This window comes from Erithacus rubecula, assembly GCF_903797595.1.
Source record: "Erithacus rubecula genome assembly, chromosome: 15".
NCBI lineage: Eukaryota > Metazoa > Chordata > Aves > Passeriformes > Muscicapidae > Erithacus > Erithacus rubecula.
The window spans coordinates 7,726,191-7,753,767 of NC_136667.1; the positions used below are offsets into that span (position 1 = coordinate 7,726,191).

General features: G+C 39.3%; 1 protein-coding gene across 2 annotated transcripts; it reads left to right on the forward strand.

Annotated features, from left to right (window-relative positions):
• The first annotated feature begins 1,991 nt into the window (after positions 1–1,991).
• WDR44 (WD repeat domain 44) lies at positions 1,992–24,936 on the forward strand. Of its 2 annotated transcripts, none has more exons than XR_013775999.1 (20): positions 1,992–2,132; positions 8,364–8,397; positions 10,840–10,914; positions 11,397–12,027; positions 12,617–12,747; positions 12,842–12,934; positions 13,857–13,993; positions 14,991–15,074; positions 15,396–15,502; positions 16,460–16,611; positions 18,036–18,174; positions 18,270–18,334; positions 19,516–19,629; positions 20,422–20,544; positions 21,257–21,448; positions 21,607–21,708; positions 21,958–22,073; positions 22,523–22,650; positions 23,257–23,417; positions 23,868–24,936. XR_013775999.1 is itself a non-coding variant. In XM_079318856.1 (20 exons), exons 1-20 carry the CDS (start codon positions 2,059–2,061, stop codon positions 23,960–23,962), a joined length of 2,724 nt encoding a protein of 907 aa, XP_079174982.1. In that variant the 5' UTR covers positions 1,993–2,058; the 3' UTR covers positions 23,963–24,936. The 2 variants fall into 2 exon arrangements, 1 of the variants encoding a protein (XP_079174982.1); XM_079318856.1 differs by having other exon boundaries at positions 1,993–2,132; positions 23,286–23,417.
• The last annotated feature ends 2,641 nt before the right edge of the window (positions 24,937–27,577 follow it).

The window sequence follows — 27,577 nt, forward strand, 5'->3', positions numbered from 1 at the left end:
AGGCTGGGAAAGAGCTGTGCCAGTTCTGGGTAGAATGCAGCCAGGTCACTTGCAAACACTAATTATGACCTTTATCTTCTATCTCGGGAAACTTTGTCCCTGTTACACCCAATTGTCCTCTTAATGATCTTTACAAGCAGCAGAGATAACACCATTCAGTCAGCCTGAAAACACTGCACAGCCTCAGTGACACCCTTCAGAGGCAGCATAACCCCACCAGGAACAAATCCTTGCTCTGGCTCTGTCTTGGCCAGTGGAAGCCAATGCTTAGATAACACCTCAGTAGCCACTGTTATGTTTGTCTCCATGGATGAATCAGGCTGGGCTGTGTCACTGTGGAGCTGTGATTACAATCCTCCTGATCGAGGGGCTCTATCAACCTCTGAGAAGCAATTCTGATGCAAAGAACAAATGGGTTTGGAGTGGAAAGGTCAAGACCACTGCAGTAAAGCTGAATTTTAATAATCATGTAAGACCTGACTAAATACCAAAAGTGAGATTTTATTTAATCTTAATTCTGCAATGATGTAATTTCCTCTGCCTAATAAAACATGAAGTCATGCAGCTGCCATGAGTGACAAACTGATAAACAATTCAAGATGCTTTTCAATAGCATTTTTCTCCAGTTTCCAGAGCCATCTGCTTTACCCAGCTAAGGTTACATCATTACTGACTTCAATAATTTAGACGCCATCCTATTTACTCTAATGCAATTGTCATGTTTGACTGTCAGAGCAGAAACAGTGTGCAACGAATAAAGTCAGCAATTTTCTGTACTAATTATTTATTCAAATTCTTCAACACTGAGAACTTAAGGTGTATGCTAGGCTTCCTCTTCCTTATTTTTAAAAAGAATCAGAAGAATTGGTCATGCATTTCCAGTGCGTTTCCTTCCTGTCATCCCAGCACTACTGCTAATTTGGCTGAGAAGCACCACGATTTTTTAAGGGAACAGGAGGATGTGGCCTCATGTCACCTGCACGTGCAAGGACAGGTGTGCATGCACAACCCCCTCTGGGTTGACCATTTGACATCAGTAGCTGTCTCAAATATGTTAAGCCTGTATTTTTCAAAAATAAGAGAATAGACAGAACTCCAGTTTGTGCTAGTGCTTCGGGAAACTCTGTGCTTGTTAGAAGCCAAAGAGCTGTAGCTGAGCTAAAGGAGCCAAAGTGCAAGGGGAACAGGTCAGTGCCCAGAATGTGGAGGGAAAGCCTGAATCTGTGCTCAGCCTGCCACCGTCACATGCATTGATTAAGTGTTTTGGCTCAGAACAGGCACACATTGCTGAGCAAATATTGAAAGCAAAGCAGGTTTCAAGGGGAAGCCTCTTCCCCCTGGGAGTTACTGTTGATCACTCGTAATTAGATCAGAGGTCAAAACTGACCAGAAGATCAGATTTATGGAAGGAAAATATGAAGAAAAACAAATAAGGATTCATATTATTTAATTCCTGCTGCCAGTTTCAAACATTCATTACAGAAATTAAAAATTGTTTATAAACTTCTTGTCATTTTGTCCAGTAGACTATCTTCACTCTCTCTCATCTGATTGTATCACAGAATCCTTTGTCTGGAAAAAAACAAGGTGGGGGTCAGGCTGTTCTCCCAGGGAACCAGCAGCAGGACAAGACGACAAAGTTTTAAGTTGCACCAGGGGAGGTTTAGGTTGGACGTCAGAAATAATTTCTTCAGAGAAAGGGCGATTAGGGGAGGTGGTGGAGTCACCGTCTCTGGAGGTGTGGAAGGAAAGGTTCAACGTGGCACTCGGTGTCCTGGTCTGGCTGACAGGGGCTGTTGGGCCATGGGTTGGGCTCGGTGACCCCGCAGGTCTTTTCCAGCCTGTTCGATTCCGGGATTTTGCGACCCGGCGGCTCCCTCAGTCCCGAGGGGCGCCCGCTCCCCTCGCCCCCTCAGCGCGGCCGCCAGGGGGCGCTCAGCGCGCCCCTCCCTCCCGCCCTTCGCCGCTCCCGCGGGCGGGCGGGGCCGGGCCGCTCTCGCGATACCCGCGCGGCGCCGCCCGGCCCGCGGTGCCCGGAGGTGGCGGCCCGGCCCGGCCATGGCGTCCGACAGCGACACCGAGGAGTTCTACGATGCGCCCGAGGACGTGCATCCCCCGGGCTCCCCTGCGCCGTGAGTTCGCCCGGCCATGCCTTTCCTCCCTCCCTCCCCGCTTCTCCCAGCGCGGCCCCCGGGCAGCTCCCGGGGGTGTGGGGGAGACGCGGGGTCAGAGCGGGGCCGCGGCCGCCCCGGAGCTCGGGGCGCGCTCGGAGCGCGGAGGGTGCGCGGAGCCGAGCGGGGCTCGCTCGGGGCTGCGGCGGCCGTGAGGGGATGAGATCATCCCTGCCTTCCTGAGGCGAGAGCGGCGTGGTGCTGGGAGGAGACGTGCGGAGATGGCTTCGGGATCGACAGAAGTAATCCCTGAAATGCGATAAAAGTATCAGATTTTCTGAGGAAGGAGAAGCTAGCGAGCTTCGTCAGCAACAGGCAGCTGTTGCTGCGTAAAGAACAACTTCTGGTGTGCTCTGTGTCTTGTTTTTAGTGGTGTTTTTAGTACTTTTACTGCTTTTCGTGGGGATTGGACTATTTTATCTCCAGAGGTCCCTTCCAACCCTAGCAAATCTGTGGTTCTGTCTCTCTTTGATGCTTCCTGCCTTTTAGCCAGTTGGTTCCAGTAGTGAAAATTTGCCAGCGTTTTGTGAAATAGATGCCAGTGCTGCTGCCTCAGAGCTAACCCTGACACCGTGTTGTTGGTGTCAGCCAAATGTGCTCCCTCCTGTAGATTTCTCTTTCTGGTTGTGTGCTGGACAGGTTATGGCTTGTATCACTTCTGTTTTTCATGTAGCCTGGACCTAACCTCTGCATTATTTTACTTGGTAGGATGAGGTTTCACATGGCTTGTTTGTAGTGTAATAGGTATGGATTGTGGGATCCATGCATTTGAAGCTTTAATAATGGACTAAGGAGCTTGTTTTAAGCTGCGACTCAGTGGTCACTGGATGCCTACAAGAAAGACTAGATCTCTTCTCCTCACCTTCAGATCCTGTATTAAAGTTTTTCTGAGTTTTGCTACTTAGCTGTATCCTGGTAAAAAGCACATCTTAGCATACAGTTCTGCAAGATGTGGTAAGCCAAATTCACAGTACTGAAATGAGGTTTTCTCCAGCTGCTTACCTTCTTCTAGGAAGACTCAAACTCTTCTCTGCTTTAACTCAAAGTAAACAGCTGAAAACTAGAAACAGCAAAAACTGTTCAATAAGTTAAAGCAGCTGGAGCCTGTCAGGCTTGGGACAGGAGAGGGTGAAGGTGAGGGATTAGTGTGACTAGAGGGCACAGACAGGAAAGGAGAAGCAGACAGTTTGGTAGAAGTGAGCTATTCAACCTGCCCAGCTGCACATCCACCTTTGTCTGGTACACATAATGCCACGTGTTCTGGCTTTGCAGGTTTACACCACCTGTATCTAAGCAGAACTTGATAATACGAAGTCACTCACTAGAAATTGCAGTGCAAGATGCTTTTAATTTCTCTAGTGCTCTTCAATACATGTATCAATGCATCATTGACTCGAGTCAATAGAATTCTGTGAGCCTGAGTCAAGTAAGGAGGTGATGTCTGTGAGCGTATTTGAGTGAGTTTGCAATACAGTTACTGGTCTGTAATTCAGTCTGTTGTTGAATCTAACAATATGGACAGTATTTTCTCAAAATAAGCCTTGAGATTTCATAAGAGCTAATTTCACATGTGCATTGGACACTTCTAGGAAGCAGGCTGGTATATTATTTTGCATGTGTAATGATGTTGAGTTGGGACCACAAAAAAGAAAAAAATCAAAACCTTGTTGCAGGCAAGGCAACTGAAAACAAGTACGTGTTGCCCTCTGCAGTTTCAGATATTTCCTCCTGCATTCTGTGTTCTGATGTTCAGTAAAATCAGTTGGGAATCCTTTTGGCAGCAATAGTTTTCAGCAAAGCAGTGTAGATATAATTGCTCTCATTAAAAATGTGAGGTTTGTAGCTTCCTTCCTCCCTGGTCTTTGTTCTATGTGGGGAAGTTTAATAGCTGCTGATAGAAAAACCCTGAAAGTGGTGCCAAGTGTTCACATCAGCTTGCTGACTTCTTTGCTGTTTATTTATATTGTTGTCTGGTCTATAAGAGTGGAGTGTTCAAGTTGGATGTAGGCTCCCAGTTCCCACTGTTAAATCATTAAATTATTGATGCTTGAGTCCCTCTCAAGAAAAGTACCATATCCTCCTCCTCGAGTAGATCTGTAACTGGCATGTTTTAAGAACTAATTAGCAGAAATTGCACAAACTGATGCAAAGTGTTTCTTTCAGATTAGATTGGTCTGAGTCAGTGTTCCTGGGGTAATGCTTCTGGGGTGATGAATTCACTAAGGTGAGGTGTGTTTGGAGATGTTTTGAGGCTGCTGTATACCCTCTGGTGAGGCCTGTGTGCTTCCCTTCTGCTCTAGATCTTGCCTTTTACTTGTAATTCTGCTTTTGACAGGATGTGTTGGATAACTAAGTCCGGAGTAAAAAGGGAGAGGTGGTGTGACAGAAAATGCCCCTATTTAACCTCTGTCACTTGCTTTAAGAGCACTATAACCATGGAAGAATTTAGGAAAAGATGCTGAAATGTAGAGGTCTGAACAGTCCCATGCAGGAGGATATCAGTTTTGAGAGAAGGAAAGTATGAAGTAAGGCACACTAGGTTAGATGCAGGCACATGACAGACCCTCTATATTTTATTTATAGGAAAAATGATCCACCCACTCTGAAATCAAGAACTGCCAAACCTAATAGTTTGAACTTCATATGCCTAACAGTGGGGGGGGAGGGGCAAATTTCTTCCTAGTATGCTGTTATCCTAAAATTTGTTATGAGAAACTAAACTAAAGAGATGATACAGGTAATGAGAAATGTCCTCTGGTACTTTGGTTTAAGTTCTTGACTTCAGTAACTTCAGTAGTCCTGTCTTTTAGAAGTTGCCTTGATGCTTTTCCTGAAGAACCTAGTGTTCCTCTGTGTAGCAAGACAGATAAAGCTCTTTGACATGTGAGAGATGCTTAGTAGAACCTTTGTGTGTATTTTAGCCAATGTGTAAATCTGATCCTGGCAGCAAATAGATGGAGCGTGAAGTGTTGGTTGATGCATTTCTGCACTCAGAGTCTGCTGATGCTCCCACACAGGAGCCTCCCCAGGGCAGCCCATGCATTGCAGCAGTGAATCTCTGTCTGTTTGGAGGTGTGACTGCCGAGGAGAGCTGCAGCAGGATAATTGCAGCTTGCAGGGCAGCCACATGTTAGAGGAGCATGGTGAGCAGGACAGCAGTGAGTGAGTTGCTGGGCTGGCTTTGAGCCTGTGTGCTCTGTACAGGGCACAGCTGCTCTGTGGCAATGCAAAGCTCTTCCCATCTGCCTGCTAGCACACCTGGTGTGTAACAATGCACATCCTCCCAGGAAGGCAGGCACTGTCGCTTTGGGGTTTGCTCAAGGCCAGTGTTCACATTGTTTTTTGTTTGAAGGGCTGAATGTTTTGTTTTCTGTCACAAAACTTAACAACAACATATTGAAAATGTGAAGCCTGATTCCAACAGGTGCTAGCTGAAGCTACCTGATAGTAAGAATAGGAGCTTCCTATGCCACTATCAGGATGATTTTGACAGTAGGATAAACAATTTTTTAAAAAGTTTCTTTGTGAGTTTATTTACTTTCAAACTAATCAAACATCTATTTGTGCAGGTGAAATGGGATATTTCTTTGAATTATTAATTCAATCTTTTAATCTTTGTAGATAACCTTGAAGCCTTCCTTTGTTAAACTGGTGTAAAAGTAGTATCATGTAAGATAATTTACAAGTTATGTGAAATGCAGTCTAGAAGATGTGTTGCTATCAGTTTATAAATCCCACTTTTTAGTAAATATTCATACCAGATTAGTTTTTGCCTTATGTTTTCTATGGCATATGTCAGTTTTCATGTGCTGCCTTGACCTTTCAAAGCCAGATCAATATTTGAACTTCGGGTTGATCCTATGTAAACATTTTCAGACACTTTTGCCACTGTAGATATATATATATTTTAAAAAATGCAAGGATTTCATACACTGCATCCAGAAAACTAATGGGCTTAAAGTAAAACTGGGGCATGGAGAAGGCTGTAAATTCAGATGGTTGAGAAGACAGGACCATTCCAGAGTCATGCTGAGCTACCAAGGATTTCAGTTACTGACTTTGTGGAAATGTAGTAGCACATAAGCAGTAACTGCTCACGACTCAGGGAGTGATGGTGCTGACAGACACACAGCTCAAGTCCTCTCAGGCAAGCCACTGAACTTACCTGGCTGTATTACAAACTGATCTGAAAGTGGGGGTTTTGCCAAACAGTTATGGAAGCTTTGTAGTATTTTAAAAGCATGTAAATTCTTGGTAAAGCTTCTCCTTAATTGTGTGTGTGGGTTATGTCAAGCTATCAGCACGATGTTATGTTCTACACCTGCTAGTTCTGTAACCCTTATCACTCAAGCACCTCTCTCCCAAGGTAACTGAGTAGCCTGAGTGTGGAAAGTAACATCTGGTTTTGTTTGAGTGCAGATATTCTGCAAAACTAATTAGTTGAAGAGGCCTGAAGCAGTAGCAGTGTCTCTTGAACCTCCTGTTTTGTGTAACCAGAGTAGTAATGAGTTGCCTGTACCAGAAAGTGAGGGGCTAATTAGTGGGAAGTGTCACAGTAGAAAACTGAAATATCTATTTGCAGTTGAAGGATTTGGCTTACTTATGTTGTTAAGTCTAAGCAGTGTCTTGTAAAATAGGACCCTGGCAGAAGCCTAGGCATTAATGTTGTAATTATAAATATGTTTCACTGTTAAAGTCATCTCATGGATTTAATGAACTGTGACACATTTCTGCCACTCCTAAGGAAATCCAAGAGTTGAAAGAACTGAAAATATTTCAGTAACCAGAAATCCCACACAGGCTGTGGCCTTTCCCAGCAATGTATTTTGCAAGACAAAAAATGTTTTTTATTTTCTTGTCAAAATATTAATTTTTCTCTTTTTTTCACATTGGGGTTAGAGCTTTCTAGGAGGATTATACCTCAAAAGATTGTCACAGGTATTAGAACACCTGAAGTTAATATTTGGAGAGAAGCATCTCAGTGTAACATGTTAGATTAGCTGCAACTATAGCTTTTATGTACTGATCCACTGTACTTTCTTGTTTACTTAGCTCTGTTTATAGATGAGGTCTTTGCTTTTTGTGATTAAATGTTTCCAAAGCGTAAAAAGAAGGGCAGAAATTCTTTAAAACCAAATGGAAATAGTTGTGGGTTTTTTCAGGAAGTATTGTTCCTTAAAGTGATTTTGGAGACAGGAGGGGCAAATGAGCCTGAGATGTCGATATTTGTCTATATTGCTTGGTGCCAGGTTCAGAGTGTCACTGATCTTGGTAGGCAGCTGGGATGTGTGTGGACTGACAAACTGATAAAATCATAGAACAATTTAGGGTGGAAGAAGTCTGGAAAAATCATCTGGTCCAACGTTTCCTTTATGTATTAGTAAGATTCTGTAGTCAGAGTAAGCAGTGTGACTCAATATTTAAATATCTTCCAGAATTCTGAAAGTCTTGTAGAAGATGTAAGTTCAGGTTGTAATAAAAGCTGACCATCCACTAATTGAATTGACTTGACAAGAAGTAATTATTTGATACCATTCCCCTAAGGTAGCTTGTTCTTTCATGTAATTAGTGTAAGGAGAGGTGGTGTGTGAGTGGTTGCTAATGCAAAGTCACTGTTTGGCAGTGTGTATTTTGGAAAGTAGTGCACACTGGTTCCTTCCTGTTACAATGTATTTTGTCTCTATTTATACCAAATGTCCTGATTAGAAACAAGATCTTAGGTTTGCTACAGAGTCTGAAGGGCAGAGTGGCTGTGATATTGCCAACACTATGGATCAGGATTTGGGCACTTGATTTGCAGGGTACCTGGAGTGTTTGTGCTTCTGCTTTTCTGAGAGTTTTTGTTTCTTCAGTGTCTACCCAATGCTTGGCATATACATACTAATTTAAAATTCTCTGTAATACAAAATGTTTTTAGTTTTGTTCTTGGAATAGCATCTTTTTATTAGAAAAGGATCACAAAAGTGATTTCTAGAAGATTCTACTGACAAACTCTCACAGTTTGTAGAAGGTGTGGATCTTTGTAGGGCATAGAGTAGGGAACTTGGATAGAAGTGATGTGGAAAACATTCACTTTGTTGCTCATCTAAATTATCAAGTATGCAGTTCCTGCAAAGGAAGTCTGTTATAAACTGTTTAAAACAAAGCTTACTGTCTTTGAACTCTACCTAAGTCTATTTCTCTTTCTAACAGGTCACCAACAAAAGTTGGAACCCATGTAATAAAGGTGAGTTTCTTAGAATCAATCAAGTGCTTGTTGATGAACACAGGATTGAGGATTTCCAGCTAATATAGATGTGCTTCAGTAGTCCTGACATCTGCACACAGAGGAAATTATAGACTTTCCTTGTTGTAGGTAGCAATCGTTCTTGTCCTGAAATTCCAGTTTTCATTTTATTTAGGGTATGTTACAGTGTCTTGAAGCTCATTTATTCTGACATGTGTATGTGCAATTTAATTAAGCTGTATGTGGTTACTAAACTGTCCTCTTTCAACTGATTTGTGAGTAGTAAGCAAGCTTCTGCAGCCACCTGGGTTTTGGTCCTGATTTAAATGAAATAGTTGATTATGTTCTCTTTTGTCTCCACAATAAGAAAAATCTTAATGTTTGTACTTCAGAAGCCTCCTCTCTGGGTTATGTGAAGATAAAACACTATATTTAGCTTAATGAGACAGCGTTGCCTCTTCCCACGCAGGTAATTGGTATTCTGTGCCTAGTGACAGTGGGGCTGAATCCAGCACTCAGTGAATAGGTGAGGAGCTGCAACCTTGTGCAAATTGCACTCATTTCCTGGGCTCAGAGGGCCAAAGGTGCTGCTGTGCAACACTTCTGTCTAATGCAGGCTTGTAGTTTTGCCTGCACTGTTGGGAAATCCTAGTGAAGTCAGTGTTTCTGAGCTGTCAGCAGTACTCTGCTCTGAATCAATAGTATTTTAACAGTGATACCCTATCTTGCTATACCTCTGAGGAAACAGGGCCTTACCCCCCATTTTGTGTTCTGTTTAATGTCCCTTTAATAATTAAGTATTACATGTGCAAGCCTCTCAAGCAGTGTTGTTTTATTATTCTCACTAAACTCTGTGCAATCAATGCACTTCAAAACTAACTTTAATGTCTTCATTAATTATTAGCCATGAAGTTCTCTATGTTGCTGTTAGATTTTTGAATTTTTAAAAGTATCTTCCTAAATCATTTGTTCAAAGCTAAGTTTCTGAATGTGGAAAAAGTAGTAGCTTCTCTGCTTGGTATCATATCAGTTCAGTGAATGTGTGACTAATGGTATAGTTTGTCTTGGAATGGGTAAGAAATATTTCCTAAGTCCAAAGTTTAATAGGTGTGTGAGTTTAATGTCAACAGAATTGGAAATTAATATAATGGGCTTCTGTAAGCACTGATTACACTTAAGTATTTAATCATCATATGTTTGAAGATAGGTTTTAGTAAGAAAGCAAAGTAGAGCTTGCATTTAGATTAGAAATGATTTGTGGTAGGAGGGGGAGGGAGTGGAGAGGGAGGAAGAATTTTTCTATAATTGCAGCTGTCTTTGCACAGTGTGTCTTTTCTGTAGATCAGAACTCTCCAAAAGGGATGTCAGTAAGAGTTTGGGTCAGGGAGGGGTTTCAAACAGAATGTGTTAGGATGCTCTAGAGGTTCTGTTTGATTGTCTGAGAGTCTAGACAAACTCTAGGAGAAATTTCTTACATATCTGTACTATACAGTCACTCTAAATAAAAAAACAGGGATTGAATTGAAATGATTGAAAGCACCCTGTTCTAGTTGGCTCTGCTTTGAGGGCTAATGGATCCTTGCAGATCCCTTCCAATGTCAAAGATTGCCTCAGATTCCACTTTAGATAATTCTGATATATGTGCTTATGGACAATGTGATGATTGACCTTTCATTGGACTAGATGGTCTTTAAAGAGTTTCTTTTTCCTAACCCAAACTCTTCTAATAATTCAGGTTGAAAGGAACATGCATCATAAAGTACTAGTCCATATCACCTGAGGTTAAAGCAATGTCCTGTGGAATAAATACTTCTGGTTCTGAACCTAAAATTTTGTAGGAAATGATACAGATGTTTACTTTCAAATAGAATATTTTCAGTTCAGCTTATTTGGATTTTGGAAGGATCTGTATGAAGATGACTGATGGATTAAATAGACAATGTGCACTAGGAATAATTGTAGAATGTAGGATTCCATGTTAGAACCTCAGAAGCATATCTGTGATCACTTGATAGAACTGCCTGCCTTAGCTTGGATATTTCTAAATAGTTTCTACTATGTGTGGCTATTATACAGTTCTTGCATCCTTTCCTAAAAGCCAATAAAGAAAATAGAAAATATTTTAATACAGAATTTCCTTGCTGCAGATTACTACATGTGTTTGTTTCTCTAAACTTCATGCTGCTTCAGTTTGATTTCAGTTGAGGTTGCAGCCTCTTATCTAGAACTGCCTATTTTGTTGCATAGTGTGCAGCCTTTCTGTGCATGACTGTGAAATACTACTCGTGTACTGAGCATTACTGTTTAAACATCTGACAGCAGTAATGTGTGAAAATGAGGCAGATTTCTTGTCCTTTATGGTATTTAATTTGTTGGAGCTATATTTTTGTTAGATCATCTGAAGAAGTTAGTACCATAGTGATATGACTCTCTTTTCTGTAGGATATGGACAATAAACTACACAAAGCTGGAAATGAAACATTTGTACGAGAAATGAAACAGGATGATTCAAAAGAGGTTAGTTAAATATTGCATTGTGTTTCCAGTATCACACCAAAAATCTTAAATAATTTAATGATCAATATTCATCCTGAAACTACCATAGATTAGAATTGGTTGTTAATGTTAGTTAGAATGTTCATCTAAAGGGTAAAAATCAAACTAAGTGTTCTAAAAACATATTTAGGATTCAACAGTTTTGAATAATTTGTGTAATTTACAGGATTGTATTTAGCAGTACATTAGAACTCTGAAGAGTGAACAGCTTTTGTTTCTTAACTTTCTCTGCAAGTATATTAAAAAAGACTAAATCAGTCACTGTTGTATCTTTTGAATATGCCCATTTCTGTAGCAGGGTTCTGGTCTTAAACAAAATGCATATTCTATAAAACAACTTTTCAGTGGAAGAGTTCTTGTGGATATTGTGCAGGCTGCTTGGTTTGTGTACCCAAGAAATGCCTGCTGGTGACTGGTAGAATGGTTTTGTTTTGTTTCTCTAGATCATTGACAGTATTATAGAAGAAAGCCAGAAGGCCCAGCAACTAGAGGATGATTCTTTAGCTTCTAGAGGAGATGAATTGACTGTTCCAACTTCAGATGGAAATGCATGGATTTCTGGAGCAGGTATCATTAGTGATATCCCAGAGGTACTAGCTGCTAAAATACCATTACCAGAAGACACTAGAGAACCAGAGGATCAAAGTGTGTGTAATGACACTGAATTGGAGTCTGGGAAGCTTTCATTTAGTTCTGATCAACAGGAATCTCATAAACTCACAGAAGTAACAAATGCAACTGACCATAAAATGGATAAAACTGGAGCACAAGGAGAAACATCAAAAGAAGAGGACATAACAGACAAGAAAGAGGCAAATACTTTAGAAAAAGTGGCTTCAGATTTATCTACCAAAGACCTTTCTACAGCAGAGGAAATGGCCCCAGCAAAGCCCCCAAGGCAGCTGACTGCAGAGCCTGACATTGTGGCCAGCACCAAGAAGCCGGTCCCGGCCCGGCCCCCGCCTCCCACCAACGTTCCTCCCCCGAGGCCGCCCCCGCCTGCCCGGCCAGCCCCGCCTCCCCGCAAGAAGAAGAGTGAGCTGGAGTTTGAGGTGCAAAAACCTGGTTTAGAAGGCAAGCATTGTATTTTAGATGAATTTATTTACCTACAGCGTTACTATTGTTTGTATTTTGAGTGAAGGATCATTCAGTCCTGTGATTTTAGTTTAGTTGATGGGGAAAAAATTCTTCAATAATCTTAGCTTATTACAATGAATACCCTTCTGCTTTAGAAGTGTTCCTCATTCATAGACTTTCTTGTAAAGTAAGACTAGATACTAAAATAGCTGTAGCTATAGCAAGGAGAAGTTGACTCATCAATACATAAACTAAAAAACAGTTACTTCAAATAAAATGTGTGGTCTGTATTTGCATAGAAATGCAAGTCAAGGTGTGGACTGAGGTCTTATGTAAATGAGTAGTCCTGGGTACTAGGGAAATGACTATTAAACAGAAGTTAATAAAGCTTAAGAGGCCTAGGTGTGAAATCTTGCCTGAACCTCCAACTGTATATGAAATACATAATTGTAAGTTAGATTTGGTGGCAGTTGATCATTGAAAAATGCCAAACTGGTCAGAAAGGGTCTTCAGACCTGTAACTGATGTTATGATTTGATGCCTTTGGCAAGTGTTACGCTCTTCTTTGTAATAAATCTCTTTTCAGTTTCTCGAGACAGTTTCACAGCTGGTGGTCTTTTAACTTCAAGTTCAGTGACAGAGGGTGTGCCCAAAGATTCTCAGCCTTCCTTGGATTTGGCCAGTGCAACTAGTGGAGATAAAATTGTCACTGCACAGGTATTGGGAAATGGTTGTAAGTTTGATAACTAACATTTTCTATTGCTTCAGTGTTATAGTAGAGACAATGTAATCTATGTCTGCACAATTTCAGGAAAATGGCAAAGCAGCTGATGGCCAAACAACAAACGAAGTACTTGGACCACAGAGACCCAGGTCTAACTCTGGCAGAGAGCTCACAGATGAGGTATGAATGGCTGTGGTCTGAACATGGTACACCTTTGTGCTTGCTTTTCCTGACTGTTAAATGAATTGTCATAGTCACAGGTCACTCCTTGTTCTCTGAACCACTCCATGCTGTCACCAGGAATGCAAATAAGAGTGAGGGCACAGCTGGCTTTGTCCACTTAAGAACTTTGTGTCCCCCTGAGTAATGTGTGGCATTAGCCTTTGGAAGTGTGAGCTGTAACAGACCTGAAATGCCATCAAGTTTGTGTTAGTAGCTGTGCAAACACCTCAAAGGATTTTCATGGGAGGGAACACCAGCAAACCTGGTATTTTGTCATGGGTCTAAAAGGGGAAGGAGTCACCAACAAGAAAATTATCTTCCTCACACTAAAAAATAGTTTCTTCAGCTAATAATTCCACTAATCCTGATGCTATTTGACTTTTGTAAGTTTTCATTTGTGTCTATTACTGTATAGCTTTTTTTCACTATTGCTGCAAGCATTCATGAGATACTCCAAATAAACTTTTTCCTTCATGGTGCTAGTCAGTTCAGAATTCCTTTTCTATCTCTATGTTAAGTTTGCCTTTGGCTAAACCTAGGATGCAGCAGCTGGAGTAGGAAAGGGGAAGACTGCAACATCTTTTAATTAGATAATATGGTTGATATTAGCATGAAAGGTGTTAGGCAGTGGTTGATGTCTCTAGCTGCATTTTTGATTTATGAAATTGAAGCTTGTGATATTTAACTGTTCATCTTTGTCTAGTGGTTGATAATGCATGCACTAACACAGTAAATAAAACTTAATCTTTGTAAAATAAATATACAGTGAGCTACAGAATTTCCCAGTAAGATAAGTTATTTGGAAGTTTTGATTTCTGTTTTGCTTTTGGTTTTCAAGGCTAATCAAGTTCTCTTCATTTCATATCTAATTTTTTCATAGGAAATTCTAGCAAGTGTAATGATAAAAAACCTTGATACAGGTGAAGAAATACCTCTGAGTCTGGCAGAAGAAAAGTTGCCAACAGGCATTAATCCCCTGACTTTGCATATCATGAGGAGAACTAAAGAATACGTCAGGTATGAATCATGAGAGCTTTCAGCTCATCAGATGCTCTTGCTTTCACAGCTTTTGCATAATTGGAATCTGCTTTTATGCAGGTGAAAAGAGCCCCAATCCATCTGTCTGACTAATCTGAGCTAATTCCCAGTTCTCAATGAACCAGGCTCCTTATTGATTTCTCTCATGTTAACTAAAAGTTGCTGATATTGCTGGAACTTGACAAGCAAGTACATCTGAAAATCCACTGATCTCCAGTTAGCCTTTGATGTACTAAATGCCATTTCTATGCTGAATTAAACAGTTTACAGTCAAGTACTGGATGTTGTTCATGTCACCACCTCCTGTAGTTTTTCTGTGTTTCATAGGAGACTGCTCCTCTGAAGATCTGTTGTTATTAGTACAGCTGACTGCTTTGAGATTTACCTGTTCTTAATAGAGCTTTAGATCCTTCTAATATGTAAAACAGAGTCTTTTTGCCATCTTTGATAGCAGAAGACATGTGTTTAATCATCAGAAACTTGTGTCAGTCTAGATGTTCTTTTCAAAGGCCTATATGAATTTATACAACAGACAATTTCTAGGTTTTTTGCATTGGTTTATTATTGAAAAGCTCAATTCTCTAAAACTCTTTATTTCAGAATTAACAACTGTTAATTTATTTGATCTCTGGAAAGCGAGATATGAAAACAAAGTGGCATGTTACAAATTCCTAGTAATTTAATGTGTTTTTTCTGCCCTTAGCTTTCAAAGTGTCACTATAAGCTTAAGTTGGAATTTTGTGGCAGGCAATATTGTACCTCTGGCACCTGCAGAGTGTATGCAGCTTTAGTATCAAGATTCTTAAAAATTGAAAGACCTGTTTATTATGTGATTAAAATACTGTCCATGTTTTTCCGGTGTGTTACATAGAGGAATAAAGATGGATCCTAAAATGCAGAGCCTATTTTACTAATGTTTCACTTAATTTTAATTCATTATGATATCCCATTAAACAGTCACTTCTCTGTTTCCTAGTAATGATGCAGCACAGTCTGATGATGAAGACAAAATGCAGACACAGCAAACTGACACCGATGGAGGGAGGTTAAAACAGAAAACGTAAGTTGCTGGTTTATGCTTTTTCCTTTCCCTAGAAAGAAAAACAGGTTTTATTTTTCTAAGCTGAAGCTTCCCTTCTGACTACTGAACAAGTTACCTTTTAAGTAATCACTTTACAAGTGATACCTGATTTTACATAAGTCTGTAGCTCTGTGGTTAAACTGAAGATTGCATTACTGCTGTCAAAGTTGCTGTTTATTTTAAGAAGCAGAAATGAACAAAAGATAAGATAGCATTTCAAATCGAAGTTATTGATTCATAGTAGCAAAAAAATGAGAATTTTCCATTATTCTGTGTTTAAAAAGCCCCCTTGTTTTTAAGGACTCAACTGAAAAAGTTCCTTGGCAAATCTGTAAAGAAAGCAAAGCACCTTGCTGAAGAATATGGTGAACGTGCTGTAAATAAGGTTAAGAGTGTTCGAGATGAAGGTAAGTGATACTCAATCCTTTTCTTGTTTATTTTTTTAAAGTAGGATAGTTGGTTTATCTTTTAGGAATCAAAGAAAAGGGGAACATACACTGCTGCATTACTTCTTACACTGTTCTACAGTTGGTGATGTGATTCTTTTAGAGTTGAACCTTGTAGCTTAGTAGGCATTTTGAGATGACCAGTTTACAAGGATAAATTCTTGTAAAGTAATCATTGAGAGATCTTTTCAACTAAACCAGCTTAATACTTTGATTTTTTGTTATGCTGTTAGAAAGAGGTTTTGATATCAGAATCCAAAAATTTGATATTGTGACAAAATTATTCCAGCAAAGGTAGAGGTAGGGATTATCTTCATTACTTTAGTAAATCAGATTGTTTTCTGGCAACCAGTGCCATAATTAGAATTCTCATATAGCTTGAGCTCCTGTTGTAGTTGGGAAATCTAACTGAATTCTCCTCCTCTTGTTTCATCAGTGTATCTTTCACACAGACTTCTAGTGCTGCAGCAAGCTGGTGTAACCACAGCCTGAGATAAGTGCTGTGGAGCTGCTGCACTTCAGTGTCTTGTGTTGCCACTGGCTGTTGGCCACAGTTCTTTTGCAATTGGGCAAATCACTGGGCCTTTGCAGTGTACTCAGAAGAAACCAATAGACTTGTTTTCAGCACACATTAAACTGACAGAAATCACTTAGTGCAGGATCTGCTAAATGCAAGACAGGTGCAGTACAAAAATTGATAGCAGTTTTTATTTTCACTGTTCAGTGTTTGGATTCACTGTAGCCTAAAATTAATGCAGATATATTTTTAGACCTTGATGCAATACTATTTGTACTTTGCTTTAAGATCTTAAAATTGCCTATAGAAATTTCTAATTCAAGACTAATCTGCTACCAAAAAGCTACTAACAGATTAAATGTGTGCTGCAATATGTAGTGCTGAATTTGTTTTCCTCTTAGTCTTTCACACAGATCAAGATGATCCCTCTTCCAGTGATGATGAAGGGATGCCCTATACAAGACCAGTTAAGTTCAAGGCAGCACATGGCTTCAAGGGACCTTATGATTTTGAACAAATCAAAGTTGTTCAGGATCTCAGTGGAGAGCATATGGTAGGTATCAAATTCCATCTGTGATTTTGCTGAATCTGTTCAGCCTGAGATTCAACTTTTCATTTTCATCTACTTGCTGACCTCCAAAAATCACTGTCAGGTTTATTCTCTGTGAAAAACTTAATTCTGGAAAATAATAGTCTGGCAAAAAAAAAAAAAAGAAAATTTGGCTGGTTTGCCCAGATCTTCAGGGGGTGAAAAGCATGTAGACTCCCAGGCATCAGGGAGTCTCCAGAGTTCTCCTTTGAAGAATTATGATATCAAGTGGTATTTTATTTTTTTTAGTTCCTGCAGTTACAACTTTAGGCTGAAATAGGCTATTTTCCACTACCAGAATTGAGCACAGAGCAGCAAGCTTGACCTGCTCAGCAGTAAATAAATCACTCTATTAGACAGATGAACACAAGTATTGAACAGAAATACTTAATAGGTTCTGGAGGCAAAAGTTGGGAGAAGTTAATGGAGCATGTGATCATAATAATAAGGAGGGGAGAAGCCAGGATAGGATAAATGCAGAGATGCCAGTGGAGAATGAGGCAGAAAAACTATCATCACTGTTTGAAGTGTGCATGCTTCCCTATGGAGTCTGGAATACATTCAAATATTCCTGGTTTCCCAAACTTCTGCTGACAGCAGCTCTCTGACATTGGAAGCAATTCCTCATCTCTTAAGTGTTGGGCTGGGGGTCATGACCTACAGCAGTCAGTGACCAGAGATTGCAAACTTGTCATCCACAACCAAACTTTCAATTCCTGCTGGTAATCTGTGTTAGTTTCCATCATGCCATTTGACTTCTTAAACCTAGGAAATTCTTCCCAATTGTTGGAGCTTGTTGGAGTCAAATGCCTAGTAGCTCTTTATTCAGTAGCAGGAGGAAATGGGGTACTGCTTGTGTGGTTATGGTTTATGGACTAGTAACTCTTTGGACTTTGCAATGGAGAAAGAATTGTTATCATCAGAGGCTTTGCAAAACCCTCATGCCAATTATGAATATAACAAATACATGTAGTACCCATTTTGGTTGCCAGTTGGTGTAACCAAGCACAATTTCTACTTTAAAAAAAAAAGCATGCAAAACTCAAGTGCAGCTACAAGTACTTGTCAGTTCTACAAAACAAGCAGGAGGTTCTGAGTCTCTCAGACAGCTGTACAAGTCTTATGTGGAATTCTGTGGTAGTGCTGGCCTCCTATATTTCCTCTCTTGCAGTCATCTGCCCTGTGGGCTTTTTCTTTCAAACTGCTTTTGCACATGTGTTGCACAATCCACCAGTCTTAACAATTACTTATCAGTGTTTTGATCTACAGTTTGTTTTACTTGTGGTATCTTGTGTATTACTAAATCTTGTCAGTTGACGTAGCAAGTCTTTTTGGTATGCAGAAAAGCACTTTTTGTGACTTAAACAATCATCTCTTTATTTTGACAGGGTGCTGTTTGGACAATGAAATTTTCTCACTGTGGTCGGTTGCTGGCATCTGCAGGGCAGGACAACGTTGTGAGGATATGGGTTTTAAAGAATGCCTTTGACTACTTCAATAACATGCGCATGAAGTACAACACAGAAGGTATCTCTCTATGCATGCCTGGAGATCTGAAGCAGCAGAAATTCTGGGTATTTGGGAACTTGATGTTGAGCCTGGTGTTTCTGTCTGTGTTCCAGGCCGTGTCTCCCCTTCTCCCTCTCAAGAGAGCCTGAATTCTTCCAAGTCTGATACCGATGCAGGGGTAGGTACACAAGGTATTGGGAGGGGAAGAGATGGTCTGGTCTTCATTGTTGCTTTATCCAAACACACATTAAAGGAATTCTTGGCTTGTGTCTTTTGTCAAACTGTCATATCAATAGTTGTCTTCAATCAAGTATGTTAATCTTGTATCCAGGGGGTGCAAGCAAGGATGCCCATGCATGGCTGTGCTGGCGCCTCCTGCCAGAGGAGATTTCTGAGTGAATTGCTAAGGGAGAAAACCCTACATCATTGAATTTCCTGTCTTAGTGCTTTATGTCTGACTTGTGGTTAATGTCTCACTTGATGTTTTTTTCTGAGGAAGGCCAAAGTGAGCAATGGGATTCTCAGAAGCATAATGATATCTAACATATTTAAATTTTTCACATCTATGTAGATAAAAATGGAACATGACTGAAAAAAAGTATTCAGACACTCTTGTAAAGTTTTCAGATACTGTAGTAAACTTTGCCATTAAAATTAATCTATTTAAGGTGTTTTTTTTCTATTTTTGGCTTCAACTGGTGTAAGAAACAGATGACAAAATCAGGGTTTAAGTGAAGATCTTGGCAGCAGCGTTATTTAGTGTGTGTTGTTTTGGCAGAGGGGAAAGCAGGAGGCAGCAATCATTCTTTAACTCATGTAAATGAGTGGGCTTGCTGAGCCACACACACCAGAGAAGTTGTTTTGAGTGGTTGGGTTTTTTTGGGTTTGGGTTGTTTTTTTTCCTGCAGAGGTTTTGTATAGGAAGTTCTAGGGCTTTTTAAAAATTATTACTTTACAACTATTACTTCTGAGCTGGTCTCTTACTAGGAAGTTGTCATTGGTGATATGCACTAGAAATTTGGAAACCTGAACTCACACCTTATGTTCTGAAGTGGAATGCAGTTTTTAAGGTTGATATACTTTGTTCCAAAAGCTTATCTTTAGGTGTTTGCTTAAATTGCTGTCAAACTGATCCCACTGAATAAGAGCTGAAAAATGGAAAATTTAGAACTTGTTAATTTTGCAATTTCAGGATGATGTTTCACAGCCCATTGTACTTGACATTTACTTTGGTTATTCATTAGTGCAATATTGTTTGTTCAAATTGTTACTATCCTTATACTTTTTTAAGAAGTACATGCCTCATTGTTAATTTTCCCAGCTAATACTTGGTAGTATTTCTGTACATTTCTCTCATAGATTTGTGGTGGAGTTGATGAAGACCCAGATGATAAAAACGCCCCATTTCGTCAACGACCATTTTGCAAATACAAAGGCCATACAGCAGATCTTCTTGATCTTTCCTGGTCTAAAGTAAGGCACCTTCATACAGGCTACATAGTTCTTCTGTGTTTTCCTTGTTTTCTGTTGTCAGTTGCCACTGGAGCCATACATTTAAACAATATGAAATGACCCTTGAAGTTAAGAGAAGTTTTGTAAAGGCGACATTTATTCTAGTTGAAATAATTGGAATAAAATGAGCAACCTTCTTGGGCTTGTGTAATTAAAAGTTGTCTTTAAAAAAAAACCAAGCCAGTAACAATTACAGTTGTTATTCAATAGTGAAAGTAAGTGATTTAGAGTGAGAGGATTTTCCATTGAGCTGTGTGGTTTGTGTTTTATGGTATTACTGCTTTTCTTATCTGCAGTATGCTTTGCTTTTTGTGTGAAGTGTACACATTCTGAAGTTGCTGAATATATACATCTATTTTAAATCTAGAAAATTACCTTGTTTCACAACAGACTTATTCAGATAATTCTCCACATGAGAATGCAGTTGTCATTTTAGGAGCACAGTCTGGTTGAAGCATCTCAGGCATCTCTGAAGTCTGTCATGCCATTTCTTCTCTGAATACTTTAACTACATTCCAAGTACTCATTTTCACTGAGCATCTTCCAGAAAATTTTCTGTGCCAAAGGGTCAGTGTACAGCTCTTAAGGAAAGCACTGATCAGTAATGATAATTTGGATAAACCTTTTTATCTGAAAAGATAAAATGTTGAATTTCATGACAGTATAGAAGTTGGTAAGGCTCTGCCAATCCAATTCTGTATTTTCAGTTACTTTTGTGTCTGTTAATAACTGTGGAATGCTCTTGTTTCACAGAATTACTTCTTGCTCTCTTCTTCTATGGATAAAACTGTCAGATTATGGCACATATCAAGAAGAGAATGTCTTTGCTGTTTCCAGCACATAGACTTTGTCACTGCTATAGCTTTCCATCCAAGGGTAAGTGCAACTCTCCTTTTAGAGAGGTAGAATGTAAAATGATAACATTCCACTTCCTCTTTTAATTGTTTAAAAAAAAATAAAGGGTTGAATAATAGTTTATGCACTTAAAAAATATGTCTCATGGATAATAAAAAATCATAATGAGATTGAACAGATTGTTCAGAGACTACATAATCCTTGAAAATTTTTAAAACTCGACAGAATATAACACAGTACAGCCTGATCAAACTTCTAGAACTGTCCTTGCTACAGGCAGAGGAGGTGGATCAGAGACCTCCAGAGATTACTTTCAACTTATTTTTTATAATTTTTAAAAAAATACTGTTATCAAGCTTCTTAGTATTAATAAAACTCAAGTGGAAGAACAGGGTTTGTCAGTGTTCCCTAAACATACAGAACTAGTGGATATATGGGAAACTGTGAAAACAGCTTTCAGCTCTTGGCAGGGTGAGTGTTGGGAGGGTAGAAAGTTCCTGTGCTAACAGTCAGCAATTTTTTAACCTGAGGTATAACTGCATGTGTGTAATCTGTAAGAATTTGAATTCCATTTGCCACAAATTTAATAAACATCAAAATCAGCTCATCTGAGGGTTCTTATTTGGGAAATTGTGTAGAGGAGCTATTTGGAAATGGAATGGGAAAAGGTTTTAAGGAGGGCAGAGACATACTCATAACTCAAGCAGAGATTAAACCCTCTGTGTGTTCTCAGGATGACAGGTACTTCTTAAGTGGTTCATTGGATGGAAAACTCCGACTCTGGAACATTCCTGACAAAAAAGTGGCATTATGGAATGAAGTAGATGGGCAGACAAAATTGATTACAGCTGCCAACTTCTGCCAGAATGGCAAATATGCAGTCATAGGCACCTATGATGGAAGATGCATCTTTTATGACACAGAGGTAAAAACTTTGAGGCTGTGGATTCTTTTATGTTAAGTAATAAATGGATTTAGAAGTCATGGTTATTTAAATACCAAGAAAAACCTGTTAGAGCTTGAAGCAAACTAACATTTTTACACAATTGTTTCAAACTGGGACATGTTTTGTTATCTTTTCAGCACTTGAAGTATCACACACAAATACATGTACGTTCTACCAGAGGTCGAAATAGAGTTGGAAGAAAAATTACTGGCATTGAACCTTTGCCAGGAGAAAATAAGGTATACTGTCTTTCAGTGCAGCTTTGGCCCAGTACTGATATCTAATGCTTAGTAAGTTTGTGCCAGATCTTGTAACACTACTGAAATAATCCTTCCTTTTTGCTGATTTAGGCTAATACAAGACTAAGTAGTGGTAAAATAGAAAATATTTTCTTTAAATTACATTATGCTCTGATTAACGTGCAGGTAGAAAAATAGTTACAGATAGCAAATTGTTTCCACTCCTAAATTTATTTATTTATTTTCTAGATACTAGTGACATCAAATGATTCCAGAATCAGGTTGTATGACCTAAGAGATCTGTCTCTATCAATGAAGTACAAAGGTTATGTCAACAGCAGCAGCCAAATCAAAGCCAGCTTTAGGTAAGACAATATTATAACAATGAAGTTGCTGGATTTGGGAAACTGTGGCTGAAGTACAGAGGGTTTTGTTTAAATAATCTACATTGGCACAAAACTGAGCCTCTGAAATGTCATTTGTCTCAGAATGCAAAGGTAAAAAAGAGACTCTGCTCAAGAGTGATGAGCCAGGAGCTCCTGTGGATGAATGAATGCAGTTGCATCCTGTGGACAATGTGTTGTGTGTCCATTACTGTTGCTGTGAGTGCAGGAACTGTGTTAGAACTGAGGTTGGAAATGACCTTGGGAGATCATCTTGCTCAGTCCCCCTGCTCCAGATAAATTTCCCAGATTAGATCATCTCTGCATACTGAGCTGTAGCCCAGTTAGTGTCAGAGTTTAGAGATGCAGAGCTACTGTAACACATGCCTGAACAGCTAAGAAAAGTAATGTTTTTCCTTCTTTGAATCTAGCCATGACTTTACCTACATTGTAAGTGGTTCAGAAGATAAATATGTCTACATTTGGAGTACATACCATGACCTGAGCAAGTTTACATCTGTAAGAAGAGACCGAAATGACTTCTGGGAAGGCATTAAAGGTAAAAACCAACTTTTTAACTTTGTTTCACCAAAGTTCATATGATTTGAAAATTGGAAGTATTTTATTTGCTATGCATTTCACTTGAACAAATTCTTAACGGGATGGTAATTGGTGGCTTATCAGGAATCCTTGTTCACAGGAGACTCTCTTGGGATGGCAAGAGACAGAGTAGCTTAGAATTTGTCCAGCTTCAGCAAGAGATTTGAAATTAATGTAGTGTTTTACTGGCTGATTGTAGAAATCAAAATAATTATCAACCCATAATCCTTTATGGAAAAGTGCCTTTGAAAACAAATGCAAGCTTTTTTTCTTTCATAGTAGGCTAAAAGCAGAAATGGGTTGGGAAAAAGCAGCACTTTTATCTGTTCCACATACACACAGTTTTTGGGAAATGTGGACCATGTTTATGTCAAATGTTTTCTGGAACTCTTGCCAGTTCGTTTTGGGCACTTAGAACATCTTCTGAAATCCCTAAGATTATAGAATAATGACAGTTGTTCCTTGAATTCTGAGTTTACCTGATGCCACTAGCAGTGAGATTCTTGTATATTTACTAGAACTTATGCCTGCTATTCTTGTAAAATTAACAAATTCTTGAAACAAGGTAATCAAAATTGGATTATCTTTCTGAAGCACACAATGCAGTCGTCACTTCTGCGATCTTTGCTCCAAATCCTGGTTTGATGGTGTCACTGGAAACTTCTGAAAAGCAAGAAGCTGAAAGTAAGGGAGAAGATTGTGAGATATCAGACACCATACCCTCTGGTAGGTGTTTTAAGATGAACTCTGCTTGGTACCATGGTAAGAGCAGGAAAATATTATAAATACTTTCAATCTGAGTGGGGGTTTCTTGAGAAGAAAAGTCCTTGCAGTGGTGTGGGTATGTGTTGCAATTTAGCATTCCACCTCAAACATTTGGCAGCTGTTGCATTCTTAAAAGCTGAAGATGTGAGATAAGGGGTACAGTTGCCATCCTAGGTACTTTAGGATTATTCCTTTTACATTGGAGTTCTTAGGAAGTAGAGCTGCATCCACCATTAATGAAAAGGTCTCTTTCCTAGAAATGCAGATTTTTCTTGAAGTATTGGGTAGAAATCAGGAATATGATAAAGGAAGAAGAGTATCACAATGATGTCATATATTTTAAGGAGAATGTGATTTTTATTTATATATTTTTTTAAAATGAACTAACAGTTTATTCTCTTTCTTTTTAAGGAGCTCTGAAGACAGATCACACAGAAGTGCTTTTATCAGCTGACTTTACTGGAGCAATTAAAGTCTTCATTAACAAAAAGAAATATGTATCTTAGTTGGTTTGCAACTGACCACATAAAGCTATGGTACTGTGGGATTAAAATTCCATAAATAATGCAGGCAAAAGCAAAGTATCTAATATAATAATGTTACAGGCTGATTTATTTTTAAATCTTTATTTTAAGGCTACTCAAATATTGGATTCTTGGAAAGCAGTGTGCCTATTAACACCTGGGCTTGTAGGATAGAAAGGAATGTGTAAGAATAATCCTGCCAAACATTAGACTCTAAACTTTCTACAAACAGTTGTTTTGCAATGTCATTGTGAACCTGCACAGGTTTCTGCACAAAACCATGTTCACACATGTGTGTGCCTTTTGGATATATGCACGAATTGGAACCTGTATAAAAAGCATTTTAGTGGTGTTTGTGGCCACTGGATGTCTGGAGCTGAGGTGGGAGGAAGGCTGGAAAAATGCTGAATAATGTTGTCTGATCTTTGCACAAAATTCTATTTGAGAAAGATTTTGAATTTGTAGTAGCTAATATTCAGAGTTTTAAGTTATGCAAGTTTTTGATGGGTCAGCAACCATGTGTAAATGTTTTTATAAATTTCTCAACTTCAGGACGTGAAAATTCTTTTGTTGTCTTTTAATTGTTGTGGACTTTAGATTCCTTTCTTATACATAATTTTTTGCACACTGGAGCACAATACTTGTGTAAAGAATTCTCTCATTCCGTGTTCACGGGCACCAGGATATATTCACCTTCCAGATAAAATTAAGCTGCATTAGAAAGTTCTTGTATTTTACAACTATGTAAAATAAACTGTTTACATTTTTTAAGCATTGTAGCTTAAAGTTTTAAGTTCTTGTTTGTTTAGTGCCACTGAATTTTGAAAGTCCTTGTAAATATTCGTATAAAACACCTATGAAGTAACATTCTGGGCACTGTAACCCATGAAATGTTATTGATGGTCAAATGTTTCAGAGAACAAATGTGTCATTAAACTTGGTCACACACTTGGAAATTGTTGTTTCTTTTCCATTTTGATTTGTTAATTTGCCTTTTGTGTGAAGTAGTTTTGACCTGTTTCTGCAATCATTGATCCTGCAAACACCTGTTACCTTCTGAGTTCTACTTTTCCTGATCTTATCACACCTTTCTTTCTGAAAGAATGGGGAATGGAGTACTGCAACTGGATATTAAGCAGAATTAGGAGTAATTATATGATAGTTTAGCATGAGGAGGACACTTCAAAAGTGTGCACAGAATCTTCTCCTTCCCATTAGTGGAAGAATGAAGATGTGGAAAGGCAGGAAATGAGTCTCACGTTTTAATTCTTTTTTACTCAGGTGAGTTTGGCTATGACTTTGTACAGAATTGTCTTGGACAAGAAAGGCAGTAGCAAGGGGTTTATTATCAGTCAAAATAGATACAAGAATGGTACATGTGATATAAAATTGTCTTCAGTTAACACACTTGGGTGAGTTTGACTCATTGTTGAAAATACCTGCATGGATGAAACAAGCTAAACTCTCAAGGTTCTTTTGTTACTTTGAGCTCCACTGAACTGACAGAAGTGAGGAGATGCCACGAGAAGATATTTGATTTGTGACTCCAAAAATCAGTTTCTGTAATACAAGCAGTAACTGTGTAGAAGACTGTAACTGATTGAGATTTCTGTGAGCTGTTACCAGACACTTCTAGGGTTTGTTATAGAGCTCTGTATATTTATTGACTCATACAAATTAAGAAGCTGCTTTGTGCAGTACAAATGCTGTCACTTTGCTTACAGGTACCCTTATTCCAGAGTCTTGGCACATTGTGGCCTTCCTGTCTCTGGAGCTAAAAGTCCAGACTGGAGGAAGAGGAACATGGGCTTAGCTTTAGGGAGTTTGGTTATGCTTTTTTTATTTGTGCTGGTCTTCCATGCCTGCTTTTCCCATATTATAGTTAAAGTAGTAAATGCAAAAATTAGGGGTGAGTAATAGGAGAAGGGAGCTCTTATTAGCTGCTAAGAAATACACAGAAGAGGATGAGTCAAACCCAGCTTTGAGTGGCTGAAGACCTGGCTGCTGTCGACATGTGGTGTTGGGGGTACGTGTGGGGCTGAGTGGCCTTTGGGAGGGGTTCCTGCAGCATGAATGGCCTGCATTTTGGCAGTTGTTTTACATGTTCTATGCAAAGTCTCCTCTGTAACCTCTTCATGATCTGAATGGTTTTGGTTTCTTTTTTCCCAACATGACTACTTTGGGGATGTAAGTTGAACTGTTACTTTTGCTTATTAGCTGCCTGAAACTCTATTAAGATGTTGTGTTTGGACCTGTTAAGTACTCAAGTGATCATTTTAAAAAGGGTTGTTGTTTTCATTATCCAGGTAGTAAACAAAGCTGATCTTGAGGAATATTAATTTCCATTTATCTTGGTATTTAGCTTTTCAGCACTCAGTTCTGGTGTTCCCCTGCATTGATCTAGTATTCTCAATGCTTTTTCCCAGTTGAACTGTTTTGCTCGTTTTTGATGGTTCAGAAATCAGTGCCTCTTTCCCTCTCCTTCCAGAAGTTGTGTGGGTTTAGTGCTGTTCCAGTCTGAGTGGTGCTGTGTCCTGTCTGATCTCAGCCATTGCTGAGCCTGGGGGTTTCTCTGGTACCTTACATGCTACATTCTGCTTTTGTCCACAGCCTCCAAGGTCTGTACATCCAAACTGTACCTCAGGGAGTGCCCCTGCACTGCAGTGATATTCCTGGCTGGAGCACAAGCACAGCATGGATGGAGATCTATTGAAATAGAACACTTCCCTTTGTGCAGGAGGGTTCCTCTCTCTGGAGTGTTTTTTCAGGGGGCTACTTAACAGTTTCTGTTAAAGAATGAAGGATTGATATTCATGTCATGAAAATTCTCCTTGCAGAAAGTGATTGAGAATTCTCAGCAGGCAAAGTGAGGAATTGCCATTGCAGGGGAACCTTGGTGCAGGAAATGTGAATTAACCCGGTCACTTTACAAGAATCAATAAAATGAGCTGATTGGAGTGTCACAGATCTTCAGCACCTCATTTCTGCTGTAGCTGGCTCCTGGCAGCTGGTTCTGGCACTGAGTGGCTGCGGCTGGAAACAAAGCTGTGTCTCTGCTACCTTTGTCTCTTTCAGAGCTGGGCATCAAGCCAAGTGCACGTACAGAGGGACAAAAACAACAGATCAAATAGCTGAATCATACTAAAATTTGATTTCTAGATGGACAAGTCATGTTTTCTGAAGTTAAAAAGCTGAAGGGTTTCTTTGTTCCTTTTGGTTGGTGAGATTCTTTTGGGTTTTTTTAATGGAAAGCAATGCTGAACTCTGCAACTGGCATGATGCTAACACTGTTAAATATTAGAGCATTTGCCATAGGCATGGCAGAATCGATTCATCAGTCACTGAAGGCCACTATGCTTTTTTTGCTTGTCATTAGCAATTTGATGAACATGTGTTGGAAGATGGCCACTGTTCAAATGAGCCAAACTGAACCTGTGAGTGTGAGGAATATTACCTTTTGAGTGTAAGGTGTTACCTTTTGAGGCAAACTTACCTGCTGCTTCTGGCTGGAATATCAGCAATGCAATTTTTTTGGTGTTTCATCAGTGTCTGTTTTCTAAGTGTTTTCTCTGATTTCATATATGATACCTTGTTTGT